Source organism: Garra rufa, chromosome 23, assembly GCF_049309525.1.
Source record: "Garra rufa chromosome 23, GarRuf1.0, whole genome shotgun sequence".
NCBI classification, from domain to species: domain Eukaryota; kingdom Metazoa; phylum Chordata; class Actinopteri; order Cypriniformes; family Cyprinidae; genus Garra; species Garra rufa.
The window spans coordinates 8,323,675-8,344,987 of NC_133383.1; the positions used below are offsets into that span (position 1 = coordinate 8,323,675).

At 36.8% G+C, this 21,313-nt stretch overlaps 1 protein-coding gene across 1 annotated transcript in view; it reads right to left on the reverse strand.

Annotated features, from left to right (window-relative positions):
* The window catches only part of atg10 (ATG10 autophagy related 10 homolog (S. cerevisiae)), a 44,442-nt gene that overhangs the window by 2,971 nt on the left and 20,158 nt on the right, over window positions 1-21,313 (reverse strand). The window contains exon 6 of the mRNA XM_073830069.1: window positions 2,331-2,428. Coding sequence (XP_073686170.1) covers window positions 2,331-2,428 — 98 coding nt within the window. The remainder of the gene's footprint in view (window positions 1-2,330; window positions 2,429-21,313) is intronic.

The window sequence follows — 21,313 nt, forward strand, 5'->3', positions numbered from 1 at the left end:
TGACAAAGACAGGTGAAACAATCAAGGGAGTGCAGTGCCAGAACAGCGACCTCAGGTGGCTGAGGGAAAACCCACAGCCCCGATCATGACAGAAAGTGTTGTGGTCAGATGAGACCAAAATCATGCTCTTTGGCATCAACTCAACATCAAACATGGAGGTGGATCATGCTTTGGGGGTGTTTCTTTGATAAGGGGACAGGACAACTACCGCATCAAAGGGACGATGGATGGGGCAATGTACCATCAGGGCCAGGGCATTAAAGCCACCCAGGGCATTGAAAATGGGACGTGGATAGGTATGACCTAAAAGCAACGACCAAGGCAACAAAGCAGTGGCTTAAAAAGAAGCACATTAAGGTCTTGGAGTGGCCTAGCCAGTCTGAAGGTCTGAAGTAGAGACCTGCAATCCCGCGGGAGTACCGCGGGACCCGCGGGACCCAACGCAACAGAGTGCGGCGCGGGACAAAACTTGATGGGCGAGTGCGGGTGCGGGCGGGTAGAGACTCGTGTGTGTGCGGGATGCGGGAAAATAAAATGATTCGCGGGACTCCCGCAAAATAGAAATATCTAAACATAAAATATCTAAAAACAAAAAATTGTTATTCATCTATTGCACAAAAGCAGCAAGAACAACATAAATATGATCAGTAAGCGCAAGAATAGGCAGTTTCGGTTTAAAACTTGTTTGAAGTGTGAGCAATGTAGTCATCTGCTGATTTCTGGAGCGCATCGCCAATCAGTGGTGTTTAAGTTAAAATCCACTCACTGCTCAAAAGTATTGAACAGTGCTGAATATTGGGTGCTTACAAATTACAACACTCAAAGTGTAGACATGTATGAAAGATTAATTGTGCATAATATCCATTGTGTTATAAGAGCTTTATGAGATCGCGTATGTACTGAGATGTCAGCTTTAAAGGAGCCTTGTTTGTTTGCATTCTGCCGTGGATGCACGCATAGCTCATGTTTGCTTTTTTGTTAAGAATAACAGTGGTTTGTGAATGTTGATGCCTAGTCTAAATAACACATATTTTATCCAGAGCGTTTATGCTGGGGTCTAGTGGAACTTACAAGATGTTACAGAACTGTTTCATGTAAATTCAATCGATGTACAGAAAAAATCAATATAGATTAATTTTATGCGGGCTTTTGCGGGCGGGAGCGGGACAGATCATGAATGTCGCGGGCGGGAGCGGGACGAGATAACGTATATTTCTGCGGGAGCGGGCGGGCGCGGGACAAATTCTTGAGGGAGCGGGCGGGAGCGGGACTGAAAAATCCGTCCCGCGCAGGTCTCTAGTCTGAAGGGAGCTGAAGGTTCGAGTTGCCAAACCTCCGCCTTAAAACCTTAAAGACTTGGAGAGGATCTGCAAAGAGGAGTGGGACAAAATCCCTCCTGAGATGTGTGCAAACCTGGTGGCCAACTACAAGAAACGTCTGACCTCTGTGACTGCCAACAAGGGTTTTGCCAAGTCATGTTTTGTGAAGGGTTCAAATACTTATTTCACTCATTAAAATGCAAATCAATTTATAACTTTTTAAAAATGTGTTTTTCTGGATATTTTTGTTATTCTGTCTCTCACTGTTCAAATAAACCTATCATTAAAATTATAGACTGATCATTTCTTTGTCAGTGGGCAAACGTACAAAATCAGTAGTAGAGGACCAAATATATTTTTTCTTCAATGTAAATAGATGGATATGCCAGATCTAATAATTAACATTTATTAAAAGCTAAATTAGACAGATATAACACTATGAGATGACATAACACCATTTTAAAATATTAAAAGGAACATTTCTAGATTAAATAAACCTTGTATTAAAAGTGTACTGTTGATTTACACAGAAAGTATTTTTTTTTTATTTAAACACTTAAATTATTAGTTCTGATATATTTACGGTAGGACATTTACAAAATATCTTCATGGAACATGATATTTGCTTAATTTCCTAATGATTTTTGTTATAAAAGAAAAAAATATATAATTCTGACCCATACAATGTATTGTTGGCTATTGCTACAAATATACCCATGCTACTTAAGACTGGTTTTGTGGTCTAAGGTCACATATATAGTTTTCATGGTAATCAACAACATGTCTTATATGTGTTGACCGAGGTCAAACAGTAAAACATGACGCTAGCAACACCAAGGTTAAGGGTTTGATTCCCAAGCCATGTATGAGCTTGTTTACCCTACATGCAAAGTACTGTAAGTGGCTTTGGAAAATAGCGTGAGATAAATGTAAATGTAAACATGCACTGAACCCAGAATATTCATTTCACATAATGCATGACGACCAAAGCTGCAGCAGGGAAAAACTCACTTGTTTTCAGCCTGTGCCAAATCCAGAGCAGGTTTCATAAACTCCTCAGTGCGACATGGATGAAGCATGAAAAACGCTTGGCCCAGTAAAGGATGTTCCTACACACACACAGACACACATCGTTCAGTTCTTTGTTAATGTCTATTCTGACCTCATTTTTTATTAGGAACAGGTTTTCACTGTCACACGCTGTAACGCCGACATTAAACCAATGCCACAACATGTGTTTTTCCATCTTAACTCAATATTAACTAGTCACACGATACTTTTCACTAACCGAATTCAATTACGCTCAAAGCTTCGGATAAATTAAAAAGAAAATTACGAGGCAGACTTAAGCAAATCTGCCGTGCGACACATGGGCTTCATTGGCACCCTGCTGAGCCGCTCTGGAGTGAGTCTCGCACACTGGAGGGCACTCATGCACAGCGGAGATGGGGGAATGTCCTATCCCATAATGCCACACCAGAGAGACCAGGACCACACCATCACACAGATTATTATGGAGCATTTGAAGAAGGAAGAGGTTTGGAGCAAATGCAGAGAAACAGTGGCCGAACACGATATACAACTTCTAAGCTTCCCTCTTGAATCAACAAGAAACAACTTTTGCAATCAATTTAGAGGATAAGTTCACTTCCAGAACAAAAATTAACAGATAATTTACTCACCCCATTGTCATCCAAGATGTCCATGTCTTTTATTCTTCAGTCGTAAAGAAATGATGATTTTTTTGAGAAAAACATTTCAAGATATAGCGGACTTCTATGGTGCCAGTGAGTTTGAATTTCAAAAATGCAGTTTAAATGCAGCTTCAAAGGGCTTTAAATGATCACAGCCGAGGAAGAAGGGTCTTATCTAGTGAAACGATCAGTCATTTTTAAAAACAAATTATGATTTATATACTTTTTAACCTCAAATGCTGGTCTTGTCTAGCTCTGCATGAACTCTGTGTAATCCAGTTCAAGACAGTTAGGGAGGTTGAAAAAATTCCCATCTCATTTTCTCCTCCAAATTCAAAATCGCCCCATATTGCTGTTTTACCGTTTTTTTGTAAAAGGTGTTTGATCTTCTTTGCACATTCACTTTGTAAACACAGTGTTGGTATTTCTGTTGGTACTGATTTTGAAGTTGGAGAAAATAAGATTTTTTGACATTGACATTTTGACACTGTTTTGAACAGGAATACACAGAGTTCACGCAGAGCTAGACAAGACGCTTGTTAAACGACGATCGTTAAACAAGATGCTCTGAGGTTAAAAAGTATATAAATTGTCAATTTGCTTAGAAAATAACCGATTGTTTTGCTAGATAAGACCCTTCCCCGTTGGCTAGGATCGTTTAGAGCCCCTTGAAGCTGCATTTAAACTGCATTTCAGAAGTTCAAACTAGGGGGCACCATAGAAGTCCACTATATGGAGAGAAATCCTGAAATGTTTTCCTCAAAAAACACAATTTCTTATCGACTGAAGAAAGAAAGACATGAACATCTTGGATGACAAGGATGTGAGTACATTATGTGTACATTTTTATTGTGGAAGTGAACTTCTCCTTTAACTTCCATAACCTGATGTAACCTTTTTTTTTGTAAGAATATACACTACTGTTCAAACATTTGGGGACAGTATATTTTTTTCATTCTTTTTTTGACAGAAATTAATACTTTTATTCTGCAAGGATGTGAATAAAATGTTATTTTTGTGATGCACTCCACAAACAAGTTCACAGAAAAAGAGACCCTTTTTACAAGAATCAAATTAGCATCAATTTGCCAATGTACTCGTGTCCTCAGTTTCTATATGTGATATGAATATCTAAAATGCCGCCCGTACAAAACCAAACAGTACAGTGAAAAGCTGCTCTTCCAAGTTCAAGTTTTATCAGGGCTGTGATGATAAACTGATGCATCATGATTCGTGGATAGATTCTGAGATTTTCCAAATGCACTGTGATTCTCTCCGGAATCGATTCTGAGCTTTTTTAACCGCAGGTGGCGCTTTTATCTAGTTTTTAACCACACACTCAAATACTCGCGAAGAAGAGTGCTTGTGCAAGTCCACCATTTTCCCACAAAATTGGGTTATTTTAACAATGTTGCCACAGGTTGTTTTTCATGTCCATGGGTTGACGCAACCCCAATAATGTGATATTTATCCACTGGAATGCAAATTTTACTAGGGGACCCCCCTCGAAATGCAATTGGGCTACTTTTGGGCTGGTTTTGAGTAGCAAAAAACTCAGAAAATTGGTTTTGTGTGGGTTTTTGTTGTGAAAACCTGCCAACCCTAATGTAATTGCACTTCAGGCTTTATGATGTGAGATTATTGTAAACACCCTCGTAATTTGCTTCAGCCTTTTCGGATTGATCTTTATGAATGATTATTTTAGGTTCAAGTGTGTGTAAAGAATTGGAAGCAAGCAGAGTACAGCTGTTTCTAAAGCATGCAGTGTCATCTGATGTTAAAATCTAAGCTCAGAATTACAGCTGTTAAACGATTAGTCACGATTAATCGATTCAAAATAATGGTTTATGCATACTATTTATGTGTGTACTGTGTATATTTATTATGTATATATAAATACACACACATATACATGTATATATTAAGGAAACATATGTTAGATTTATATGTAAAATATTTATATTTATATATAATATAAATTCTATACAAGTGTTTACATACAAATAGATACCAATATTCTGAAGAAAAAAACCCTATATATATATATATATATATATATATATATATATATGCACAGTACACACACATGTTTACATACACTTTTATTTTGAATCGATTAATTGCGACTAATCATTTTGCAGCTTTACTCAGAATCAATTCTAGAGAGACTCACGATGCATTTGGAAAATCTAAAAATATATGCAGAAACATTTCTTGATTTTGCAATGCATTTACTTTACCAGCCCTAAGTTTTAATATTGATTTTTGCACTGGAATGTTGCAAAGTTAATATTAAAAGACATTATTCCATCTGACCAGTCTTCAGTTATTACTTGTGTGTTATTCACAGGAATCGTTAAAAAGAAATTAAGGTTTTTTGAGAAAACATTTCAGGATTTTTCTCCATATAGTGGACTTCAGTGGTGGCCAACAAGTTGAAGGTCCAAATTGCAATTTCAATGTAGCTTCAAAGAGCTCTACACGATCCCAGTTGAAGAATAAGGGTCTTATCTAGTGAAATGATCTGTAATTTTTTTAAGAAAAATACAAATTTATATACTTTCAAACCATGAAAAATGTTCTTTAAAATGGTGCTTTTAGGAACATTTCACAGAAAGGTTATTTGGGGGACCAAAAATGGTTCTGTGGCATCACTGCAAAAAAAAACTTTTGAAACCTTTATTTTTAGTGTAGCAAGTGATGTGCAAGCCTCTAAAGACTATACACATAAAGACGCTGAGTGTATCTGTGATAATAAATGCATTTGAATCTCATTTAAATGATCACAATCCACATTGTTTAAATAAATATTTCCAGTTTTCTTTCTGTGGTGAGCCAAAGTTCCTTTCTGCACAAATACTTGAAAAATTTCCACAAAACAGTTCCTGTATGCATAAAAACTTGAAAAACTTACCAAACAAAGATAAAGAGCAAAACACACCCCAGGAGAGAGAAACTAGTGTTAGTTTGTGAGCCTCTTTACTACACCGAAACTGTCAAAAAGTGTAAATGAAAATACAGAAAAGACAGAGAAGATAAAAAATAAATCAATCACTGATGATATCTAAGAATATGTTGTTCAACACAATCCAACCTGAAGTAACATCCTGAAGCTCATCGAACATTGAAGGTTTTCAACATCACCTGATGGCTTTACACATACAAACTGTGCCATGATTGTTCATTAATGGTCATTATGTTTTTTGAGGAAATGTATCAGTGGTATATCTCAAAATCTGAGGGAAGTGATTGTGTGATAATATATGCAATTGAACCTTATTTAACAAATCAAGCATTGTTGCAGATGAAGCTCCTTTCTGTATAAATACTGGCCACAGATGAGGAACACAACAGAAACTAGTGTTCTTGACGACACCGAAACTATAGAAAATTACAGAAAAGGGTTCAACCTGCCAAAATGCACCAAGAAGATGGAAAAGTGGATGATGATATGTACATAAACGTTGACAACGCAACTGATAACGCAACAAGAACCCAGTCATCAGAACTTACAGGTACTGAGATTAATTATGAATATATTACATATTAGCACAAATTTGACCAATAATGACTTATCGCTCAGTTTGTATGTTTTCAGTTGCTGTGTGCTGTTATATAAATGAATAAATAAAGAGAATAAAGTCATGTTTGTTCACCGTCAGGAAGTGATTGCGCGAAGATGAGAAGCTCCAGAGCAGCTGAAGTGTGTTTGCTGCTGCTGTGTGTTCTTCTGCTGATGGCAATCTTAGTGCTGTGTGTTATCTTCACTCGAGAGAGACAACTAACCAACAATACCAACTTCGCAGAAGAGAGAGATCAGCTACTAACCAAGATTACCAACTTGATTCAAGTAAACGTACAGCTAATTCAAGAGAAACATGAACTGACAAAGTTTTTTCAAGGTATTCTTCAACTACACTAAAACCACACAAATATTCAATGCTAGAGATATATTTAGTTGGGTTTTGCCACAAATTTCACAATTCGATTCAATATTGATTATTTTGGATATACAGTTGAGGTCAAAAGTTTACATACACCTAGCAGAATCTGCAAAATGTTAATTATTTAACTAAAATAGGAGGGATCATAGAAAATGCATGTTATTTTTATCTAGTTATCTTCATTAAATTGGCTATATCACTCTCTCCTCTCCACCTGTAGCTGGTGTGTGGTGAGCGCACTGGCGCCGTTGTACTGTGGCTGCCGTCGCATCATCCAAGTGGATGCTGCACACTGGTGGTGGTTGAGGAGAGGACCCCCTCCCCATCTGACTGGAAATCGCTTTGGGTGTACGGCAATACACAATGAAAGCGCTATATAAATGCATCATTCATTCATTCATTCATAGTACTGACGCGAATAAGTTATTTTACATAAAAGACATTTACATATAGTCCACAAGAGAAAATAATAGTTTAATTTATTAAAATGACCCCGTTCAAGTGTTAACCTGAATGATGTACAGCTGTTTTTTTTTTGGTTAGCGAATTTTGTTTATGAGTCCCTTGTTTGTCTTTCTTTGGTTTTTCAGCATTTTTGTATATTTTAATCCTTTTTAACAACGACTGTATGATTTTGAGATCCATCTTTTCACACTGAGGACAACTGAGGGACTCATATACAACTATTACAGAAGGTTCAAATGCTCACTGATGCTCCAGAAGGAAACACAATGCATTGAGAGCCAGGGATGTAAACCTTTTGAATTTGTAGATCAGGGTTAATTTAACTGGTTTTGTCTTCTGGGAAACATGTCATTATCTTCTGTAGATTCTGAAGGGCAGTAATAGATTTTTCTAAAGACCAGCGGGCAGTTTAACTGTTTAGGACAAACAAGGGACTCGTGAACAACTATCACTAAACAAAAAAAAAAAAAAAAACACAGCTATGGATCATTCAGGTCACAACACAGTATTAAGAATCAAGTGTATGTAAACTTTTGAACAGGGTCATTTTTATATTATATTTTTTAGATTTAATCTACAAAACTATAATTTTCTCTTGTGCACTATATGTAAATGTCTTTTAAGTGAAATATCTTATTCAGGTCAGTACTTAATAAAAAAATTATATGCATCATCCCTCATTTCTGTAAAATGATTAGCATTTTGAAATTCTGCAAGGTGTACAACTTTTGACTTGAACTGTATATCATCAGGCACAGTACATGCCACATTTTCTCAAGGAAAAAAAAGCAGGTGTAAAATACACAAGAGAGACAATTGGTACTACATTACTATAATATTGAAGGCTAAAATTAACTGATTTGTACAAACACTTAAATTACTCTCAATTAAGTTTTTATAATGATAAAATGACAATTACATAATTGTATTTTGGTAACTCTTGTACTCTTTCTTTTAACATAGCTTCGGATGTTTATTCATGTTTATTTCATGCTGAAAAAGCAGAGATGATGACCATCTGTTCACGGTGCTGCTTCTCTTAAACTCTACAGCAATCTGTCACTCCACATTGAACAGTGCCAAAATGGCATTTCTTACAGGACTACTATCGTCAAATAACTTACAATAAGCATACATTTTAGGTTGGGGGTATGGTTCTGTTCTGGGCAAACACTCCTAGCACAGCCTAGCATGGATAAGAGCAGGGAGAGCATAAATAACCCCCCTATAGGATAAACAGAACAGAACCAACATATATATTAAATGTAGCAGATATCATCAATGTTCTAAGTGATTATAACAAACTTCAGTGGTCTGACTCAACAAGAAATATCCAAGCCAAGTCCTTACTTGATAAGAGGAGGAGCTGGGGATGTAGGTGGGTGATAGCTGCTGAATAATGATTGAACAGACCTTGTAAAGGGAATTATGATTGGCGTTGTATTCCTACAGGTAGACGTCGATCAGCTGAGCATCAGCTGATGCGAGCTTGACTAACATGACCTGCCAGAACTAACACTGCGCTCCATTTATTGTCTGAATATTTTAATAAAATGGACAGAATTTGAAATCTGAGACTTTGTTTCATACAAAAGCAATAATTCACAAAGCTTATTGCGATTTATTGGATATGAGGTGCGCTAGAATGTTCCATTCATAAAATGAAAACAGGCTAGACTAATTGATTCTTGGGATTCAAGAATCGATATCGTTTTGTAAAAACGAGAATAGTTTTTTTAGCCAGCCCCAACATGTAAAAATGGGCTGTTTAATTTTTGTGAGTGACAATAAAAAGCTGATGTTCACAGATGGATGGATTTACTACCAATTCAGTCTTTACTATGTTTCCAATGAGACGAAGAACTGGACTGAGAGCAGAAGCTACTGCACTGAGAGAGGAGCAGATCTAGTGATCATTGAAAACAGCGAAAAACATGTAAGTGAAAGGTCCTTAACCATATTTTGGGGACACGTGTAACCAGAAGTGAGCTAAATTTACATTTACATACAATCATATATACAGTAGCAGCTATATATACAGTGTGTACGGAAAGTATTCAGACCCCCTTAAATGTTTCACTCTTTGTTATATTGCAGCCATTTGCTGAAATCATTTAAGTTCCTTTTTTTTCCTCATTAATGTACACACAGCACCCCATATTGACAGAAAAACACAGAATTGTTAACATTTTTGCAGATTTATTAAAAAAAGAAAAACTGAAATATCACATGGTCCTAAGTATTCAGACCCTTTGCTCAGTATTTAGTAGAAGCACCCTTTCGATCTAACACAGTCATAAGTCTTTTTGGGAAAGATGCAACAAGTTTTTCACACCTGGATCCTCTGTCATTCCTTCTTGCAGATCCTCTCCAGTTCTGTCAGGTTGGATGGTAAACGTTGGTGGACAGCCATTTTTAGGTCTCTCCAGAGATGCTCAATGGCGGTTATGCCCAACAGGCTTACGTTTTCTGCTAAACAGGTCTCGTTGCTTCCGGTTCACGCGTTTTGCATATCCCTCTTTAAATATGAACATGATTTACTCAAGATTCATTCAAAGTAGACACTAAAAATGATCATAACCAATGTCCATCACATATGTGGATTGATATATAAAAGTTTTACATTTTTATTCTTTTCACTAACATTTATATATAAATATCGAATGAAACGTCCACAATAAACAGCTGGCTTGTTTAACTGATTACCTTAAAAGTCTGTCGATATCGCCATTATTTATTACGGCTATTAACACGTTCTCCGACAAGCGGAAGCAATGAGACCTGTTTTCCGGGGTTGGTCAGGTGACGTTTAACATATAGCCTATTGGGTTCAAGTCAGGGCTCTGGCTGGGCCATTCAAGAACAGTCACGGAGTTGTTGTGAAGCCACTCCTTCGTTCTTTTAGCTGTGTGCTTAGGGTCATTGTCTTGTTGGAAGGTAAACCTTTGGCCCAGTCTGATGCTCTGAGCACTCTGGAGAAGGTTTTCGTCCAGGATATCCCTGTACTTGGCCGCATTCATCTTTCCCTCGATTTCAACCAGTCGTCCTGTCCCTACAGCTGAAAAACACCCCCACAGCATGATGCTGCCACCACCAAGCTTCACTGTTGGGACTGTATTGAACAGGTGATGAGCAGTGCCTGGTTTTCTCCACACATACCGTTTAGAATTAAGCCAAAAAAGTTCTATCTTGGTCTCATCAGACCAGAGAATCTTATTTCTCACCATCTTGGAGTCCTTCAGGTGTTTTTTAGCAAACTCCATGCAGGCTTTCATGTGTCTTGCACTGAGGAGAGGCTTCCGTCAGGCCACTCTGCCATAAAGCCCCGACTGGTGACTGGTTGACGTTCTACAACTTTCTCCCATCTCCCGACTGCATCTCTTGAGCTCAGCCACAGTGATATTTGGGTTCTTCTATACCTCTCTCACCAAGGCTCTTCTCCCCCGATAGCTCAGTTTGGCCGGACGGCCAGCTCTAGGAAGGGTTTCGGTCGTCCCAACCGTCTTCCTTTTTTTTTTTTTCATTTTTAAGGCTCTTAGGAACCTTAAGTGAAGTAGATTTTTTTTTGTTTTGTAACTTTGGCCACAATTCTGTCTCTGAGCTCTTCAGGCAGTTCCTTTGACCTCATGATTCTCATTTGCTCTGACATGCACTGTGAGCTGTAAGGTCTAATATAGACAGGTGTGTGGCTTTCCTAATCAAGTCCAATCAGTATAATCAAACACAGCTGGACTCAAATGAAGGTGTAGAACCATCTCAAGGATGATCAGAAGAAATGGACAGCACTTGAGTTAAATATATGAGTGTCACAACAAAGGGTCTGAATACTATGTGTTGTTTGTGAGGGGTCAGTTTGCTAAGTGTTTGATATAATTTCTTTTTTTCTTCATCTTGTCAGGATTTTGTCAAGAAAATTTCCTGCGGAGTTCAAACCTGGATTGGTCTGACTGACAGTGATGTGGAAGGCACATGGACATGGGTTGATGGCAGTACACTGACCTCTGGGTGAGAAATCACTGAATTGAACTGATTATTATGTAAGAAATTATTCACACAGTATCGTATCAGACAGAAAGCAGCGCTGAACATCTAATGCTGATTTCTTGATGCAGGTTCTGGTGGCTCGGCGAGCCCAATGGACATATAAAAGAGAACTGTGCTGTCACTCATTTAACACGATGGGCTGATTATGAATGTACTAACATGTTTAAATGGATCTGTGAGAAGAAACATCTGAAGTGATTATATAATTAACATTCGAAGGCTCTCTTAAACGCCGGGATCTTTTGACGTTTACCATTTTTCTCTTACTACCATTATAATGTAAAGAAATTTTTTATTATTAAAGTCTTGAAACTATTAACTTGCAAGTTTATCATATTTGTCATTGTGCTCTCAGCCCTGTAACTCCAAATAAAAAGTATACTGGAATAAATATACAAACAACAGAAGCTAATATAGTTACTAACACAACCTAGCAAGATTTTGTCAATCAAGCTCCTGGCGAAGGGTGAACTGCATTAACTGATTTTTAGTGGTACATTGGTGTAAAAGTGTGCACTTGGATGTCCGAAGGCACCACTTTTGGATATAAACTTTGCTGTCAGTAAGCACCGTTTTAATCCAGTCATCCAAAACCGCAACAAAAAAATCTCCTCTACTCTGCAAATAAAAACAACCTCAATGCACTGTCACCATCCGCATTAAAATTCACAACATCAACTGTCTGGATGCATTGCTCTGTTACCGTTCAAGCACCAAAGACGTGCTGACTCTTCAAATTCCCTCGACGACACCTCACTGTTAGCATCAGCGGTATAGAGTTGGACTTTTTCAGCTTATTTGTGAATAGCGGTGCTGTCGTGCTCCTATACTGCGGCACGATTCCAGCTCGGTTAGTCAATTATCATGACTTCATCTACAGGCCTCATGGGAGAACAGACTGAATCACTATGCACACAAAACTGTTGTGAATGTGGACGCTAAACACTGCATTCAAAGTGTTGTTTTGTTGAAATAGACACTTCTGTAATATATATATATACACACACTACCAGTTAAACCACTTCCAAAAATTGTCAAATATTTTTACTATTTAAAATAACTGTTTTCTATTTTAAAGATCCCATATTGTACACATTTCTGGAGGTTTATTTTAGTTGTTGATGTCCTTGAGAATATATATTTGCGGTATAAGTGCCAAAATCCATCTCAATATATTTTTACAGCTCCTTTTTTAGGAGCTCTGTCAAAAACAGGTCGATTTTGGCCCATCTAATTAATATTCATGAGCCTCTCTTCTGATTGGCCTGTTGTTTTCTGAGTGACGCACAGCCAGGCCAATCACAGGTAACTACGGTCATGTCTGCTTTAGCCGAGCCCAGAGCCATAGAGAGAGCCTAGCCTGCTGATACTTAAACAATATTTCAGAATGATCATTAATGTTTTTTCTTTTTCAAACACCGAATGCAGTAAGCTACATAACTGTTGCTTTAGTAAAGCCCCTTTCACAATGCGCGCTGATTCTGGAAAATTACGGGAACGAGCTCTGTGTGAACAAAAGCCAGAACCATAAAGGCAGCGTTGTAGTGATGATGCACGTTACCCTACGACTCTTCACGACAAAAAAATATGTGCAAAGTGGAATAAGGCGGCGATTGGGCAGAGCCCGATTAACAGATTGTTAATCAGGTTAGTTTCAGTTTACTGAAACGTACGCGTTGCATTACATCTCACATCCATACGTCACATGTCTTTATGGGTTGTGTGTAAAGCACGCACAGATTCCAGAAAACAACTGTGAATGAACCAAATCAAACAACTCCGGAACAAATCATGGGACACATTCTGCGTGTATCACATTATCCTTTAGAAATCATTCTAATATGCTGATTTGCTGTTCAAGAATGTTGGCTTGCAAAATCTTGCAATTCTGAGTTTACATCTCGCAATTCAGTTTTTTTTCGTCATGGAATAAAAATAATAAAAGGTTATTGCAACTTTTTATCACACAATTCTAAGTTCATATCCTGCAATTCAGACATTATATCTTGCAATTTTGACTTTTTTTCTGAACTGTGAGAAACAAATTCAGAATTCTGACTTTTTTTAATCTCATAATACTAAATTATTATGCACTTTTGACACATTTCTGGAAATTCTGAGTTGCATCTCGCAATTGTTGTTTTGTTTTCACCACAGAATAAAAAAAATGGTTATTGCTACTTTTTTCTCACAATTCTAACTTTTTTCTCATAATTGTGAGTTTACATCTCGCAATTATGTTTTTTTTGTTGTTTTCATGGAATAAATAATAATAAAGGGTAATTACATTTTTTTTTTTTTTTATTTACTTTTATCAAACAATTCTGAGTTTATATTTCACAATTCAGACATTATGGCCCGGTTTCACAGACAGGGCTTAGACTAAGCCAGGATTAGGCCATAGTTCAAGTAGGACATTAAAGTAATTATTATAAACATGCTTAGAAAAAAAACATTACTGGTGTGCATCTAGAGACAAAACAAAAGGCACTGATATATTTTAAGATCAATCAGTGCAATTTTGTTTCAGTTGAAACAGCTCAGACTTACATTTTAGTCTAGGACTAGGCTTAAGCCTTGTCTGTGAAACCGGGGGTATATCTCGCAATTGGGACTTTTTTCTCTCTAACAATTTCAGAATTCTAACTTTTTCCTTATAATTTTTACATCTCACAATTCTGAATTATCATACTCTTCTGACATGTTTTCAGAGAAATCTAAGTTTACATCTCGCGAATGTTGTTTTATTTCCCACTACGGAATAAAAAAAAAATCAGCGAGACAATTTTAGAGTTCTAGCTTTTTTCTATAAAATTTTACATCTCACAATATTCAATTATTGTGTACTTTCGACACATTTTCAGAAAATTTTGAGTTTACATCTCTTTTTTTTTCGTCATGGAATAAAATAATAATTAAACAACTAACAACTTTTTCCTTACAATTTTTACATCCCACAATTCTGAATTATCATGCACTTTTGACATATTTTCTGAATATTCTAAGTTTACATCTCACAATTATTGTTTTGTTTCTATCACAGAATAAAAAAAAACAGATTATTGCAACTTTTTATCTCACAATTCTAACTTTTTATATTACAATTGTGAGTTTAAAACTTGCAATTCTGACTTTTTTCATTTTTGTCATGTTATAAATAATAATAAAAGGTAACTGAGACTCCTATCACAAAATTCTGAGTTTATATCTCACTATTCAGACATTCTGTCTCTCAGTTTAGACATTTTTTTTTCTGAACTGTGAGAAACAAACTTTTACAATTTTCACATCTCGCATTTCTGAATTGTCACGCACTTCTGACATGTTTTCTGAAAATTCGGAGTTTACATCTCACAATTGTTTTTTGTTTTCACCACGGAATAAAAAATAATAAAAGGTAATTGTGACTTTTATCACACATTTCTGAGTTTATATCTCACAATTCAGACATTATATCTCACAATTTTGACTTTTTTTCTGAACTGCGAGAAACAAACTCAGAATTCTGACTTTTCCTTACAATTTTTACATCCCGCAATACTGAATTATCAAGCACTTTTGACACATTTTCTACAAATTCTGAGTTCACTGTTGTTTTGTTTCTGCCAAAGAATAAAAAAAGATTATTGCTACTTTAACTACTGTGAATTTAAATCTTTAAATTCTGACTTTTTTCCTCCGAATTTAGATTTTTATTTTGTTTTGCCACAGAATAAAAATATATATAATATATAATAGGTCATTTTATATCTCAGTTTTTCCTTACAATTGCAAGAGAACAAGTCAGAATTTTATTTGTTTTTATTTCATGGCAGAGATGGGCTTCCATAGTTTAATTTTAAGAATGCAGTCTCAGGCTACATGTTAACAGTCATCCGTCTGGGGCCGTATTGTGTCCTCAAGAGAGAAGTGTTCTGTGTTGTCCTAATCTACTTTGCTACCTCCATTATTGGCTATGCTAAGAATGCGATTTGGGTTTAAGAAAATTGGGCAGATAAAGAGGAGACCGAGAGATATAAGAGGACAAAAACAGAGAGGAAAGCGAGCGACTGAGCGAGCGATAAAGAGAGAGAGTCCATTGGCGTCACTGCTCGTAAGGCCTTGATGTGAGTCACTCATGTTTACCTGCGTCAGATGCGGCAATGTTCCATCTCCAGAGAACCTCGAGACCCTCAACCCTTCCCGAGTCTCTCCCTCTGCTATTACTGACGTCCCTTTTCTCTAATATCCCACACTTCCTCTAATCAGCCTTTTTCTGCATTTATTTTTCCACTCTCTCCATTCAATATCTCCCTGTAATCACGCCTACTGCTCTGCATCCCTCACAGCCTGAAGCAGAGCAGCAGCAAACAGCCGGAGTCAGTTTTTCCAAACGCTCCAGGAGATCTACAAGGAGGGAATGCCAGCTATTGGCGTAAAGTCTGATCCATATCACAGCTCATTCTCGCCAAGAACCGCCCACTAAGACAGGAACAGCCATCTGATTGACAAACTAACCAATCGCAGTTCAGCTCCAAGTTTTGATGCACAAAAGTAAAACTGCCTGAGTCTTTTGAAGGGAACACTAGGTATTAAGACTTTTATGGCTTTGTATAACATAGAAAACCCATGAAAGATTTACCTTTTACGATTTAAAAAAAATCCATTGTTTTACACATATTTTGGACTATGGGGCGCCATTATTTGATAATGTAAAATGGTCGCACTCAATGCGCTACCAGTTGCTATTTTTACCCCAACACAAGCTTACAAATGGCAGAGACAAGAAACACTAGATGCCATCCTGGCAGGATGTAAACATGCTGATGTTTGTCATGATGCCACAGCCACAGAAGAAGTTTCTCAGTGCAGATTTCACTTGATATTCAGGGGCATTTAGACTCCTTGTAGGGAAAATAGATGGTACGCCATTTGGTTTAGGCCTACACTTATATCTAAAGATCGACCGATATATCGATTTACCGATATTTTTCCCGATATTTAAAGGTGCCATAGAATGCATTGATACAAAATTTTTAAATTGTTCTCTGATGTCTACATAGAAGGTATATGGCTTAGGTAAGGGCAAAAATTCTCCAAAAATAGTTTTACAAGTTTATTTAAAACCCTTGGATTTGTCCCTAGAATGAAATGGTCTGTTATTACCTTATTTGGAAGGTTTATGAATAATAATGATGAGCTCTGCTCTGATAGGCTGTTTCACAGAGCGGCTCATTTCAGTAGCTCACACAGGGCATTGAAACTGCCGTTTTGAATGCACGATCGCTTTTTACTTTCAGTTTTGAGATTTGCGATTGCACGTGCTCTGTGTAACGTTATACTACAGCGGCAGTACTTTTACACAGTACTACACATTTTACAAGATTAGATGCTTGTTAGTGGTGCTTAGGATCTGTAAATCATTCGCCATTGTCTGTGCAGTCATCTCTCCTTTACTTTACTCTGTTTATGTGGTAAGAGAAATCTTATGTACTGCAATGTAACAGGCTACAGCTAGCAAGAAGCTAACCGTGTCCCTTTAGTGAACTTACAGAGTCACAAAATAATGTGTCAAGTCCTGCCCCAATAAAGACGTAAATTTGCCTGAATTAAATAATATACAGTCATGAACGAGCACATGTTGGAAATGAAAGTGCTGAATTTAATTCTCTCTCTGTTGTCTATGTGCTCATCATTAGTCTCATGAAGTCGGAGTCACGTGGGCTAAAATAATCCATCAAGTCCTGTCCCAAAAAAGACGTAACTTTGCATGAATTAAATAATACAGCCATGAATGAGCGCGTGTTGCAAATGAAAGCGCTGAATTTAATTGTCTCTCTGTTGTCTATATGCTCATCATTAGTCTTGTGAAGTCGCGTTAATATTGCTGTTCACTCTCTGGGTTGATGCTTGAAATGCTCCAGCACGGCCAACGCAAGCGACTTTGAACAAGATTCACTTGTTTAAAACACCCTAAATTATATTAACATTAACTATATAACCATTATTTCGCTAACACACATCTAAATAATACACCTCTATGGAAATTAATTATTTACTATCTCCGGAAGTGATTGCAGTTTGAATATAGTTCTGTGTAAATGCATAGATAAACAGCGCTTTGTCAAGAAAAACAGTAATTCTGATATAACACACAAGTTGATGTTTAGTTTATTATATTTCAATATTCCAGAGAATATTATTCAGTGAATTACCATTATCCAGTGAATTATTCTTCACTCTTTATATTAAACAGCTTATAAACCTACTAAAACTGTAGTTTAAAATGAAGTTGATATGACTCCTGTTCTTCATTTATTTTCTCCATTTGAAAACATTAGACATCTAACATTTATTTTGCTTGTTAGTGTTGCAGCTGACGCTTTTTATAAATAAAATGTTTATTGTTGTAACATGAAGATTAACTTTAATATGAAAGACTTCTAATTTTCAGCATTTTTTAAAGATGACTGAAAGGAGGAAAAATCAAAGTGAAGTATGCACTTACTTCACTCAGTCATTTATTTACTTTATAACAGTAATTAAATATTGGTTCTGGATATTGGTTCTCGGGCCCAAAACATGCAAATAATCGGTATGGATATAGTTATCGGTTCTGCATATTGGTTATCGGGCACAAAGCATGCAAGTAATCGGTATCGGTATTTATATCGGTTCTGCATATTGGTTATCGGGCACAAAACATGAAAATAATCAGTATGGGTATCGATATCGGTTTTGCATATTGGTTATCGGGCACAAAACATGCAAATAATCTGTATCGCATATCGGTTATTGGGCAAAAAACATGCAAATAATTGACACTGATTCTGCATATTGGTTATTAGGCACAAAACATGCAAATAATCGGTATCGGCATTGATATCGGTTCTGCATATTGGTTATCGGGCACAAAACATGCAAATAATCAGTATGGGTATCGATATCGGTTTTGCATTTTGGTTATCGGGCACAAAACATGCAAATAATCTGTATCGCATGTCGGTTATTGGGCACAAAACATGCAAATAATCTGTATCGCATATTGGTTATTGGGCACAAAACATGCAAATAATCGGTATCGGTATTGATATCGGTTCTGCATATTGGTTATCGGGCACAAAACATGCAAATAATCAGTATGGGTGTCAATATTGGTTCTGGGGCACAAACATGCAAATACGGGTCCTTCTCAAAAAATTTGCATATTGTGATAAAGTTCATTATTTTCTGTAATGTACTGATAAACATTAGACTTTCATATATTTTAGATTCATTACAACATAACTGAAGTAGTTCAAGCCTTTTATTGTTTTAATATTGATGATTTTGGCATACAGCTCATGAAAACCCAAAATTCCTATCTCAAAAAATTAGCATATCATGAAAAGGTTCTCAAAACGAGCTATTAACTAGGGATACACCTAGTTATAAGTGCACTTATAGGAGATATGTACAGGGGAAGCTATGGATAATATTTACAGATGAAGTACTGTGAGCATAATTTACAGATGATAATTAACTACAATTAGAATGTATAAATAGATGAACACAATATACAGGTTGCTATTAATTATAATGTAAATTGCAGGTAGATTTGAACATAATATACAGGTTGCTGTTTACTAAAGCAGAATTTACAAATAGACATGTGTAGATATATGATATATATGATGGATAATGTGTTATAAAAATTTAAACAATTTTAACAAAGGCAGTAAAATATATGTATATGTTATTTAAGTAATATAATACTTGATTGATAATAATTGTTTAAATTAATATAACTGATTTATTCTTTGAAACTTTAATATTAATTTATGCAATTGCAATGCCTTGATTTTAGTCAAATTAGTACACAGTCATAGCCATAAATGCAATGGTACTAATAATTGGCATAATTCTTTCGGTGTTTCGGTTTTCGGCCTTGGTTTCCTCTTTTTCGGTTTCGGCCAAGAATTTTCCTTTCGGTGCATCCCTACTATTAACCTAATCATCTGAATCAACTAATTAACTCTAAACACCTGCAAAAGATTCCTGAGGCTTTTAAAAACTCCCAGCCTGGTTCATTACTCAAAACCGCGATCATGGGTAAGACTGCCGACCAGAAGGCCATCATTGACACCCTCAAGCAAGAGGGTAAGACACAGAAAGATATTTCTGAACGAATAGGCTGTTCCCAGAGTGCTGTATCAAGGCACCTCAGTGGGAAGTCTGTGGGAAGGAAAAAGTGTGGCAGAAAACACTGCACAACGAGAAGAGGTGACCGGACCCTGAGAAAGATTGTGGAGAAGGACTGATTCCAGACCTTGGGGGACCTGCGGAAGCAGTGGACTGAGTCTGGAGTAGAAACATCCCCAGGTCAAGCCACTTTTGAACCAGAAACAGCGGCAGAAGCACCTGACCTGGGCTACAGAGAAGCAGCACTGGACTGTTGCTCAGTGGTCCAAAGTACTTTTTTCGGATGAAAGTAAATTTTGCATGTCATTCGGAAATAAAGGTGCCAGAGTCTGGAGGAAGACTTGGGAGAGGGAAATGCCAAAATGCCTGAAGTCCAGTGTCAAGTACCCACAGTCAGTGATGGTCTGGGGTGCCATGTCAGCTGCTGGTGTTGGTCCACTGTGTTTTATCAAGGGCAGGGTCAATGCAGCTAGCTATCAGGAGATTTTGGAGCACTTCATGCTTCCATCTGCTGAAAAGCTTTATGGAGATGAAGATTTCATTTTTCAGCACGACCTGGCACCTGCTCACAGTGCCAAAACCACTGGTAAATGGTTTACTGACCATGGTATTACTGTGCTCAATTGGCCTGCCAACTCTCCTGACCTGAACCCCATAGAGAATCTGTGGGATATTGTGAAGAGAAAGTTGAGAGACGCAAGTTCCAACACTCTGGATGAGCTTAAGGCCGCTATCAAAGCATCCTGGGCCTCCATAACACCTCAGCAGTGCCACAGGCTGATTGCCTCCATGCCACGCCGCATTGAAGCAGTCATTTCTGCAAAAGGATTCCCGACCAAGTATTGAGTGCATAACTGAACATAATTATTTGAAGGTTGACGTTTTTTGTTTTAAAAACACTTTTCTTTTATTGGTCGGATGAAATATGCTAATTTTTTGAGATAGGAATTTTGGGTTTTCATGAGCTGTATGCCAAAATCATCAATATTAAAACAATAAAAGGCTTGAACTACTTCAGTTGTGTTGTAATGAATCTAAAATATATGAAAGTCTAATGTTTATCAGTACATTACAGAAAATAATGAACTTTATCACAATATGCTAATTTTTTGAGAAGGACCAGTAATCGGTATGGGTATCGATATCAGTTTTGCATATGCAAATAATCGGTATGGACATCGGTTCTGCATATCGGTTACCGAACACAAAACATGCAAATAATCTGTAACGGTATCGGTTCTGCATATCGGTTATCGGACACAAAACATGCAAATAATCGGTATGGGTATTGATATCGGTTACCGAGCACAAAACATGCAAATAATCGGTATTGATATTGGTTCTGCATATAGGTTATCGGGCACAAAAAAATGCAAATAATCGGTATCGTTATCGGTTCTGCATATCGGTTAAAAAATTCATTTCTGTCGATCACTACTTATATCCATTGCAACCTGCAAGTCTTTATACACAGAATTCTCTTTAATGACAGTGTAAAAGCCACCTTAGTTTATGTGACATGCCATTTAAGTAGAGTAGATTTGAAATCAATGATTTGACAATAATAAACTACCACAAAATTGCATGTCAATATGGAAATGACCGAAAATTTGAAATCATGGATACTTTAAAAAAAATTGTATATATGTAGTACTTTTGACAAAGTTGCTTGAATTATTTAACCCTT